The following is an 11,843-nucleotide window of genomic DNA, read 5'->3' as shown; positions in this document are numbered from 1 at the left end:
AGTTTACCACATTGACATGTGGGGAAAGAGCATTCCAGCCAGTGACAAAGCCCTAAGGTAAGAGCGTGTAAGGCATGGTCAAGGAACAGCAAAGGCAGGGTGCTGGAGATGAGGCCAGAGATGAAGGGGCATGGGGTAGAAGGCGCTTTAGGTAAGAGCCTTGGAGGTCATTACAAGGACTTTGATTTTCCCTCTGAATGGGATCCATGGGAGGGTTTTGAGCAGTGTCATATCTGACATATTGCAAAAGGATCATTTCACATACACAACTGAGTATTTTATTTTAAAAGCCTTCATTTCAAAATTTTCCAGTTGCCTTTTTTACTAGAGGCACTATAATTTATCATTCTATCCAGGACACTTAAAAAAATTATATATAACTTACATATAAGTAAAATACAGACATCTTAAGTGCATAGTTCTGTGAATATTTACATACGGGTGCATCTATGTAACTGACACCCAAAACAAGGTAAGCTCACTTCATTATGCTGAGACAAGAGGCATAATCAGGACTGATTGCTTCCTTGTGAATGATTCTTTTGGGCAAGAATATTATCAGTGATATACTGTATCACATCAGGAAACACATTTCTGCTTGTACCATTTCTAGTAAGGATAAGTTTGAATACTTGGTTAAGGTGTACATGACCAAATTTCAGCTTTTGCCTGTAAGCCCCATCTTGCCCAATGTAGAAATTTACTTGAGGCACTTTCAAGTAAATTAATTCCACCCATTAATTAGTATTTTTAAAATGTCCCCATCTCCTTTCTCCTCTGCTCCCCTAGGGCTGGGAATCTTTGGAGACGGCCTCTTCCAATTTCCTTTCCGGTCCGTGTACAGGCTTTTGTTCATGCAGCCCTGCAAGCTGTGCACCCTGTAAGCAAGAAGCATGGCAAGTGCAGAGCGGCCTGGTGTGCAGCTGTCAAATGGCACCATGGAGCTGATTGCAGTCACTTCTCGATCATTAATATAATCAGAGCTGTACCCCTTTTACTGGGATTGTGATCTCACTGCAGGCTTTTCGTTAATACTTTATTCCTATAAAGCAAATGAAATGTTTTAGAATTGAGATGAAATATCAAGTTGCGTTCTTGAAAATAACCAAGAAACCAACTCCTGAAATGCCAAAAAAGTTGCCCTTGGGACTTCCCTGGTGGTCCAGTGGTTAGGACTCAGCGTTTTCACTGCCATGGCCCAGGGTTCAATCCCTGGTGAGCGAACTAAGATCCCACAAGCCAAGCAGCATGGGAAAAAAAGAAAGAAGAAAAAGACAATTGCCCTTAAACTTTAGGGTCATATGTAGGAAGCATGTGGCCATGTCATCAAGGAATAATGATCATCCAAGTTATCACGCCTAATAGGTTCCTGTCCTGTGCAGCTCATGGGCAGGAGAGGCCCCAGAGTGGAACTTTTACCATTTGCCCAGTGGCTGAAGAATATTATTAAAGGGCTACCCAAAGTAAGCGCCACTGTATTCAACTTGCTTGGCATAGAACTGTGGTGGCCAACAGGACAGCCAAATGGGAAAAGACGAGTGTACACTCACATACTTCCTCCTGTGGGACATATTAGTGCCAGGGTATGAGGGTTGCCACTCCTCCACTCCTGGCTGTTGGGTGGAGGGTCTAGCTGGAGGCCCAGCACCCCCACCCTTGAGGCTTCTATCCTCTGCCAGCTGTCCTAGACCTCTGATGTTCAGTCATCATGACACCAAAGGTGGGTCCCAAGCAAGCCAACACAGAGCTCGGGATGAAGCCCAGGATGACTCCTGGACAATTGCAGGATGAGGAGGTGGATGCCTGGGAGCCCAGTCTAGGCTGTACCAAGCCCCTCTATTCAGAGGGATGGGCTTCTTTCTGTCATCCTCCTCCACAGGCCCCTCTTCCCAAGCTAAGGCCAGAAGCACTTAACCCAATTTAACAGAAAACACATGACAATTCCCTCCAAGCATCCTACTGCTCCCCTTCTCCATTTGTGCCTTTCATAAAAGGCAGCCACTATTTCTCTCCGTCCCTTATTCAACCCTCACCAAATTATCTATATTCTTTATTGCTTTGAATCCCTTATCTTTTCTTTTTTTCTTTCTTTTTTTTTTTTGAGACCTTATCTTTTCCAGTCAGGTATGTTACCTGTACCTTCTTCAGCTTCACTTGGTATTACTTCAATTTCCCCATGCAAATTCTCCCCACTGACTTCATATTTCAGCTTTTCTCCTTGTTTCTTTTCTGCCTCCTTTAACATGCCCCTAAAACACTGCTGTTCCTTGAAGCTCCATCCTCAGTCCCAGTGCAACTCTTATCCTTACCAGTGTTTCAGTAATTATGAAATAATTATCTAGAAGCCAGGTTTCTTTTTGGCACCTATAGAAGGTGCCAGGCCCTTTAAACATATGAGAAACTGAATTTTCCTAGTAGATCTTGTACCCTCCCCTCCTCAGCAGTGTAAGCCTCAGTCCATTTACTTGCTTAAAAATATCACCCAAGGATGATCTGACGCTTATTTCCCACCATATTCTGTCACAACTTGCAATTTCTACTTTGTCCTGAGTCCTTTCACAACCTTGGTGCTGGTCCCTATACTGAAAAATGACCTTACTTCCTCCTTTTCATCTAGAAAATTCTTCCTTGAAATTAAGAAACCTCTTTTTGGATACCAGTGATCTCATGGTGATACAGTGGTTTACATACCAGTCATTCCCATTAGACTGTAGGTCACTTAAAAGAAGTGGGATTTTTTGTTTGTTTGGTTGGTGGTTTTTTTTTTTTTTTTTTTTGCTAGTCATTATTTCTGTGTAGTGCATATACCTGGAATACAGTAATTATACAATGGTTACTGCTCCAAAATTATGGGTCTCCAGGTAGAAGCATTAAGCTTTGACATAAAAACGCTCTTTTTCCTAGGAATATACTTACCCAAGTAAGAATTTTTGTGAAACTCTTTACTGATAACGTGTACTTAGAATATGGGGCTAATTAAGATGAACATGTATCTCCTCTTTTACCCAGCTAAAAACCAGATGCCGACTTTTAGTTTGTAGAAAAATACCAGGTAATTACCTGTGTACACACTCAGGGCACAGCATGTTGTCCTCCAGGTGTGGGGGTGGAAAATTGCTGGCCGGTAGCAAGAAGAGCGCAGACACCCTCCTTCGTTTTTCAGGCACCCAAGCCTGTCCAGCGTGAAATTGTAAATGAACCCAGCCCTCTGCGTTAGCAGGGAGACTTTTCCCATGGACCACGCACCACTGGACCCCTGGGAAAGGAAAGAGAGTTTAAGTATGAGCACTGAAAGACCAAATTCTAAAGTTTGAGTTGGCATCATGGCTTTGATTCTGTCTTTCTCAAGTGCCAGCTGTCAGATATGAACACTGAAATCTAACTTACCCTACCCTGTTCCCCTTTAGAAAATAATGCAAAAACAGTTCCTATTAAATTTTTTAAAAGAAACTAAAAATACATTTGGATTGGGGGTGGGGGTGTGCAAACCTTGACCTCTGCCCATCTTAGGTTTTCACCTGGGCCTCTTTAACAAGAAAATTAACAAGAGAAAAACAGTCGATGAATTCATGCAGCGCACATAATGCAGGGAAAATGCAAACACTAGCCGAAAATGGCAGCTTAGAATTCCATCTGATATAACATTTTCCACACAGAACAATACATTTGTAAAGAAATGACAGGACAAAGGAAAGCAGGTTGAGGCTCCGGAGGGTGGCAAACTGTGGGAAGGCACATATACGGGAGGAAGCTAATAGATGCGGTTTGTTTGCAGGTTGCTCTGGCGCTCACTCTCAGTGGATAAATCTGTCTCCAGCAAAAGGAGAATAGATATCCTGCCTTGGGCTGAAAAGGGAGAGTTGTTTCTGGGTTTGCTGCTTTTTAACTGCCTTCAGCTCAAGATTTTTATGGCAAAGAGGCATATTCCGGGGTGACATTCTGGCTTCCTTCAATAGAAAGACTAAACAGCGTGGTCTATGAAGGCCTTCATAAAATTCATGAGTTCAGGGGTGTCGACTCTACCTCAGTGGTTTAAGTGGGTGGGGGATCTTACCCGTCTGAAGCAAGGTCCTGGAGTGATGGAGTGACACCCCACTGTGTGCAGCCAGACATGGCAGCGGCCTTGCTCCCAAGGGGAGGGGGAGGGTACCAGTTATAGGAGGACAGGGGTCTCAACAGGCATTGTAATGTGCTAACCAGTTCATGGTTTTCCTGAATTTTATGTCCTGTAACTCTTACAATAACATGAGGTAGGTATTATATTATTAACCTACTTTACCAGGAGCAAACTGGGAACTAGATTAAATAACTGTTAATGTCATTTACTTTGCCATGCCGAAGATCCAGGGCTTAACTCAGGCAGTTGATTTTAGAGCCTGCTTTTACTTCTAATTCCTTAAAGGAGGCAAAAGAAATGAAGACAAATTGCTGTCCCCTTCTGATGATCTCATTAATTTATTCAAAGTGTGGTCCCCACATTAGCAGTGGCCGGGAAATTATTGGAAATGTAAATTCCTAGGCCCTACCCAGACCTGAATCAGAAAAATCTGTGAGTGGGGCCCAAGAATCACCAGGCCTTCAGATGATTTTGATAACACCCTGAAGTTAATCAGCATTTAATATCAACTAAACTTATTTTCCCACCTGAACCGGAACCAGATGTGAACAATGAGCTTACCACAGGTCTCTCGTGATTGCCCTGATTCCATCTTCACAGCTGTGGCTGTCATTCTGCTCCAGGAGGCAAACACAGCTTCTGGGTCAGGGGCAAAAGTTGGGACGACTCCCTCAGGAGCAGGAGACCCTTCCAGTGCGGATGCTCCCTCCTCAGGCGGAGCAGCCGCTTCAGAAGACATCTTTTTATCAGAACGTTCCAGACATAGTCCCACCTTGTCCATCTCTGATTTTCTCCTAGATGGTGATAGGATCCTGGCCTCCTCTGCTGTGGCAGGAATGTTCTACAAAGAGGGTTTAAAAGGTTAAAGACAATTCTTTTACTTACCTTTTGATGCTAAAATTGGTAATTAGGATGAGAACTAAACCTTCTGTCTCGGCCACAAATTCCCTACAAAATTACTCACTTTTTGATGAGGGTAAGCATGTTCACAGAGGCGTTTATACCCGTCTAGTTTCTAAGATAACAAAAAAAATGAGTTAATAATCAAAGTAAGGTTGGTAGTCTTCCTCCCAAGAGCATCATCTCCCACCCTGGACTCTCACCGGGCCTTTGGTGCTCAGTTTTAATTGCTGGCACCAAGCGCGCACAACGTCCCTGTGAATCAGGTTGACAGGGGGCAGTATAGAAGGTAAAGGAGGAATCGGTATCTTCTTCTGAGGTTTCACATCGTCACAGCATCGTGGCATTTTTCGTGGACAGTGAGCTGAAGGAGCATGGGATAAAATTAGCAATAATTAACTTTTGTGTAGCCTTTTAAAATGTCAAAAGTACAATCACTTTTAGTTCTCGTAGTCTAATCCCCACTGGACAATTAAATGACTTGCCAAAGACCACGTAACCTCCAAGGGACAGAACCGCAAACCTATGACTGACAATATTTCTGAATCCCTCAGTTTTTCTATCTTCCTAAAACTCCCCACTACTCACTCACACACACTTTATCTTTTGCGAGAGCTCTAAACCACATACTCCAAGGAGGTTGACCTAGAGATTGTACTTCCGATGCAGGGAATGATAGAAGTTTTAGACCTGAGGTCATAAATACTCAGCAGTGCCTTGCCCTCTCACCACAAAGCAAAATAAACCTCCCAGAAATGCTACACAATGACTAATACCCATAATTCTGGCAGGCCACACCAGCTAGGACAGCACTCCTGTCTCCTGCTACACCTCACTCACTCTCACCATTTAGCAAAGACTGACGCTAATAGTCGCTAGGGTTTATTGAGTGGCCATTACTGTCAGATGGAGTGTAGGCTGTTTACCTAATTATTCTCTGTAAATTACAACTGACCCTCCACTCTGACCTCGACCCAACTCAGCAAGGTGTAGCTACTTTCCTCATTTTTTAGGACAGGAAGTGAAATTTCAAGGATGGGATTTCAGTTTATAGCTGTCTGTCCCCAGATCATTGCACATTGAGATCCTTAACTTCCAGCAGCTAGAGTAGGCACAACAATGATCTGAACCAGGAGGTGAGATTTAAATCAGGCTTTAAAGGAAGTGTAGGATTTGCAGAATACAGGTTGGAAATTTCTTCCCTACTTTTTAAGAAAAATCCCTCAGTCTTCTCAGACCCAGGGAAATAGGATTTGAGGAATTGTAGACCTCTTACCTCTATTATTTTTTATAGATCTTTTTCTTTTGGTCCCCTTTGCCGAGTTTCCTGGTACACATGGTTCACTAGAGGCCGCCTGTCCCTCTCCGGCTTCTACTGATGTAAGTTTGAATTTGCAACTCATATATTCTTCCCCTGACTTCTTTGTGGAGTTGCACTGGGGATAGAGGAGCCAGTCAGTCATTCCTCTGCTGTGCGACCCACCACATACACTACCTAAGATACCTCACATCCAAGGCACTACGACAATCATTGAACTCCACTGGCAAAGTGGATTCTCTTCTGGATATCATCTTAATACTCAGGTTTATTTATAAGAAAGGGAAGCAATCATGGGGAAGTGGAAGGCCAGTTTGAAAGTATGAGAAAAGGAGAATTCCCTTGTGGCCCAGTGGTTAGAACTCTGCACTTTTGCTGCGAGGGCCCAGGTTCAATCCCTGGTCTGGGAATTAAGATCCCACAAGCCTCGGTGGCATGGTTAAAAAAAAAAAAAAAGTACGAGAAGAAAAAACAAAAAATATATATAAACAAAACTTGTAGAAGAAACTAGCCTCGGGACTTCCCTGGTGGTGCAGTGGTTAAGAATCTGCTTGCCAATGCAGGGGACAGTTTCGATCCCTGGTCCAGGAAGATCCCACATGCCACGGAGCAACTAAACCCGTGTGCCACAACTACTGAGCCTGCACTCTGGAGCTCACAAGCCACAACTACTGAAGCCCACGCACCTAGAGCCCGTGCTCCACAAGAGAAGCCACCACAATGAGAAGCCTGCGCATCGCGAAGAAGAGTAGCCCCCATTTGTTGCAATTAGAGAAAGCCTGTGCACAGCAACGAAGACACAACTCAGCCAAAGATAAATAAAATAAAATAATAAAATAAAATAAAATAAAATAAAATAAGAAACTAGCCTCTGCTTCGGAGAAAGCCCTTACATCACCCACAATATCCATTATCCCTCGCCTGGAAGGTTTTTTACCCCCCTTCCCTTCCTTGATCTCTTCCAGATAAGCCTTTCCCATACTATTGCCCCAAGCTACTGCCACAAAACTACCTTCCTTTCCAACCTAGTTACTTTGCCAGCTCCACACATACCACCCTCCCTTATGTTCATATTCTTATACTTTAATTCTCCTTCACAATCTCACTTCAAGTCGTAATTCATCTGGTAACCTTTTCTCAACTTTATAGACCAATACAAATCTATTGAGCCATTGCTGCATTCCTACCACTTGCCAGTTGTGCTTGGATGCTTTGATCCACGCCTATTACTCCATTTGATTATAAACTCCACAGGGATAGAATTCCTTTCCCTTTGTTGTAGGCACTCAATAAATATTGGTTAATTCAAAAGAAACAAGAGAACCAGTGAGGATAAAGCTGTTTGATACAGAGAAACTAACACTTGTTGACCCTATATCTTCCATCAGGTATTGTTCCACAGGACAGACTCTTTATTTTCTTTCTTTTAATCCCAACAGCTACCTGGCAACAATTTATTACTTTGTTTCCCAGATGCGGAAGCACATGTAGGCACTTAAGATAGAAATTAAACCCCAGATCAATATTAAATCCCTGATTTGCTCCCAAATCTAAATCCTATCACCTCCAAGAAGGGAGTACAGGACAAACTACATCTTTACATCTCTACAGCAGGTTTACATTCATATTCAAATCTCACATTGCATAACCCTTACACAAATTACTCACTTTGTACCCCACTCACTTTGGGGCCTCACAAAAGTCTTAGTTAAGATTAGGAGGGCAAAAAATGACCTGGCTCTAGGAAGGAGACCTGGAGAGCAGTGCTCCTCTGCATGTCCGGTTTCGGATTATTCCTTGGCCCTAACAACCCTACGAAAAGATGAATCCAGATGCAGCAACTTTGGTTTCGAACCTGTCTGTAGAAGGGAAATTAAAGGATCTGGTCCAATATACCAGGGAGCAATCCTATCCAGGAATTTGTTTTTTTGTTTTTGTTTTTTTTAATAAATAAAGAGAAGGAAATTCTAAGGCACCTTCTCTTCTCCTCGAAGGAGGGATTAGATGTGCCCGAAAGAGAAACACAAAGATTCACAAAGACAGACAAAAAGCAAACCCATTCAAAGTGTACTTACCTCCTTGTTTGCACTCTCCATGTTCAGAAAGCTCAAGGTTGATAAAATGAACTCTCCTTACTTCTGAAATGGCCCTTGGCACGAGACTGCTCTTTTAAAAGGCTCCTCCTACTTCCGCCACCCACAAGCACTTTCCTTTTTCTCTTCCCCTCTGTTCCCTCCCCCACAACCTGTGAAAGGTAAGCTTGCACACTTTCTTATTCCTGAGTGAGTATTGTGTGAATGAAAACACAGTAGCATTCCTTGCCTCTCCTATGAGTATTTTAACACTATTATCCAGGGTGTGGTTCTGGAAACACTGGGAAGTTGAAAACTTCCTCAGAACAATTTCAAGGAAAAAATAAAAGTTGCTAGAGACTTTGTCTGAATGGGATGTGTGACAGGATTTAATGATAAAACTTGTGGAAACAACAGACTTCTGGGCCAAACCAGTGGCTTGAAGAAAGCAAAACTGTTTTCTTGTACCATATACATTTCATTTCTTAAGCAAGTTACTCAACGAATTAAAACTTCGGTTTTCCATCTGTACTAATAATAACGAATACCTTCCCATCTGCCAACAACTAACAATCATAGTTTTAAAAGTCCATTGAGTATTTGTTTTGTACTAATTTTGAGTTTAAAAGTTCACAGCTGTTACTATTATTATCAATTTTTGTTTTAGCCTCACCATGCGGTTGTGGGATCTTAGTTCCCCGACCAGGGATCAAACCCATGCCCCCTGCAGTGGAAGCGTGGAGTCTTAACCACTGGACCACCAGGGAAGTTCCACACAGCCATTATTTTATTGTTCTCCATTTCACAGATGACAAAAGTGTGTATAAAATTGTGTTGGTAACTTGCTTGTCACAGTAAGTGAAAAAAACAGAAATCAAGTTTAGGTTCGCAGATTCTACCACTCAAGCCCCTAATCTACCCTACCCTAAACAAGATCGAGATTCTTTCCTTAAAAATAGTTTGAAAAACTTCTGAAATCGCTCCTTCTCAGATCACTCCTTCCTATCAAGCTGTTGGAATTAGATATGAAGTGAAGCAGTTTCCTGTGTTAAGAACCAGTGAATGTGAGATTCAAACCTTCCTTTGTCAGGTTATACAGTCTGTTTTGTTCTTTTGTTTTTCTGTTTCGGTTATTTTCCTACATCCCATTGCTTGTCCTAAAATGATGAAGAAGAGATGATCCTTACCTAGAATGGGGGTGATAATCTCTTCACAGGATAAAAATACATGGACATAGGAATTAAGTGAATGGGACCCAGGAGTAGAGAAGGACGTGTAATGTGAACTGAGCAAGCCCCACAGCACCAAAGAGGAAAGCAGGTATTTAAAATCTAGATCATCTGGGAGACGGTAGTGGGACTCTGACTTGGTTCATAGACAGCAACTCATAAATACTTACTAGTTAAGGTTTGATACATAAAGTACTTTGTTGAATCATCTTCCTTTTCCCAGTGTAATTGAAGGTAGCATTGCTGAGTTCTAAGTTAAGAGATACTTAATCCTGGGCAAGATACAGTCTGTGATTTGTGTGTTAATAGATAAGTGTGTGTTGAGATTATAATTTAGAAATTCTTAGGCCAACCACCATTTGGAAAACACAATTCTAAAAAAATTGCACCTGGAATTCCCTGATGGTCCAGTGCTTAAGACATAGGCTTGGTACTTCCCTGGTGGCACAGTGGTTTAGACTCTGAGCTCCCAATGCAGGGGGCCTGGGTTCAATCCCTGGTCAGGGAACTAGATCCTACATGCATGCCACAACTAAGAGTTCACATGCCACAATTAAGGAGATGGTGAGCTTCAACTGAGGAGCACACATGCTGCAACTAAGGAGCAGGTGAGCCACAACTAAGGAGCCCACCTGCCACAACTAAAAGACCCAGTGCAACCAAATAAGTTTAAAAAAACCAAAAAAAATGATGCAGGCTTTCATGCTGTGGGCCCAGGGTTCAATACCTGGTCAAGGAAATAAGATCCCACAAGTCACATGGCACAGCCAAAAAATAAAAAAATTAAAAAAAGAAGGGGGACTTCCCTGGTGGTGCAGTGGTTAAGAATCCACCTGCCAATATAGGGGACACAGGTTCGATCCCTGGTCTGGGAAGATTCCACATGGCATGGAGCAACTAAGCCAGTGAGCCACAACTACTGAGCCTGTGCTCTAGAGCCCATGAGCCACAGCTACTGAAGCCTGCTTGCCGTAGGGCCTGTGTCACAACTACAGAGCCCATGCATGCTGTAACTACTGCAGACTGCACGCCTAGGGCCTGTGCTCCACAACAAGAGAAGCCACCACACCGAGAAGCCCGCACACCAGAACAAAGAGTAGCCTCCACTCACCGCAACTAGAGAAAGCTCAACGTAGCCAAAAACAAAACAAACAAATAAATAAATAAGAATTGCACCAACCATTCAACAAAAAAGTGGGTTAAATTATGTGCTATATATTCAATATAAAGAGGATTAGTACAACTTGTTAAAATATTTGAGCATAATTAATGCTACTGAATTCTTGAATGAAACAAAAAGCCAAATATCTCTTTATCATATATATATATATCATATATATATGTGATATATATATATATAATCCAAACAAATGTAAACTATTCAATTATGGTGTTTGAAAAGGAGGAAAACTCCCTACATTTGACAGCCTGCAATAGGGGGTTAGACTTCATTGAGGAAGTCAGGTAAACAGCAGATCTGAAGGACCAGGTGAGCTGACCTAACTTAATAGAGGAAGGTGGGGAGGGATCAGCCCAGCTCTGTTCTGAGGGGTAGGAGGAACGTGTAAACTGAATCTGGATAGTTTGGCCTTTTGATCCATAGGCTAAGAGCAATGGAAAGCTATTTAAAAAATGAAGATGGCAGTGGGGGGACTTCCCTGGTGGCACAGTGGTTAAGAATCTGCCTGCCAATGCAGGGGACACGGGTTCGAGCTCTGGGCTGGGAAGATCCCAGATGCCGCAGAGCGACTAAACCTGTGAGCCACAACCACTAAGCCCGCGTGCCGCAACTGCTGAAGCCTGTGCACCTAGAGCCTGTGCTCCTCAACAAGAGAAGCCACAGAACTGAAAAGCCTGCGCACCACAAGGGAGAGTCGCCCCAGCTTGCTGCAGCTAGAGAAAGCCTGGGTGCAGCAAAGAAGACCCAATTCAGCCAAAAAAAAAAAAAGATCTCCCAACTGCACTGATGAGAAAGAAGTGGAGATGAATCAGCACAGACAATGGAAAATGAGTTAGGAGACTACTGAGGCGGTTTTAGGTCTGTGATAACTTGTGACTGGGGCGGTGATGTAGAGTTGTGGTTAAAAGCACAGACTCCAGGGACTTCCCTGGCAATCCAGTAGTTAAGACTTTGTGCTCCCAACGCAGGGTACATGGGTTTGAGTCCTGGTCAGGGAACTAAAAAAGAGCACAGACTCCAAAGCTAG

General features: G+C 42.9%; 1 protein-coding gene across 1 annotated transcript; it reads right to left on the bottom strand.

Moving 5' to 3' along the window:
* Positions 1-1,011: 1,011 nt before the first annotated feature.
* Positions 1,012-8,431, bottom strand: DPPA4 (developmental pluripotency associated 4). Its single transcript, XM_057697710.1, has 7 exons — positions 8,411-8,431; positions 6,294-6,453; positions 5,221-5,381; positions 5,082-5,132; positions 4,679-4,958; positions 3,061-3,256; positions 1,012-1,042 (listed from the first exon to the last, which is right to left on the bottom strand). The coding sequence occupies exons 1-7, from the start codon at positions 8,429-8,431 to the stop codon at positions 1,012-1,014; spliced, it is 900 nt and encodes a 299-aa protein (XP_057553693.1).
* Positions 8,432-11,843: the final 3,412 nt, after the last annotated feature.

This window comes from Hippopotamus amphibius, chromosome 10 (assembly GCF_030028045.1).
Source record: "Hippopotamus amphibius kiboko isolate mHipAmp2 chromosome 10, mHipAmp2.hap2, whole genome shotgun sequence".
Taxonomy (NCBI): Eukaryota; Metazoa; Chordata; class Mammalia; order Artiodactyla; family Hippopotamidae; genus Hippopotamus; species Hippopotamus amphibius.
Note: the sequence above shows the minus strand (reverse complement) of the source record. Positions and strands in the feature narration are given on the sequence as shown.

What these genes read in the sequence shown, in the direction of transcription:
- DPPA4 (XM_057697710.1), bottom strand. Translation starts at nt 8,431, where the DNA reads ATGGAGAGTGCAAACAAGGAG. An exon ending in TGGAGAGTGCAAACAAGGAG is followed by an intron (nt 6,454 to 8,410) that starts GTAAGTACACTT and finishes CTCTATCCCCAG; the next exon opens with TGCAACTCCACAAAGAAGTC. An exon ending in AACTGAGCACCAAAGGCCCG is followed by an intron (nt 5,133 to 5,220) that starts GTGAGAGTCCAG and finishes TTGTTATCTTAG; the next exon opens with AAACTAGACGGGTATAAACG.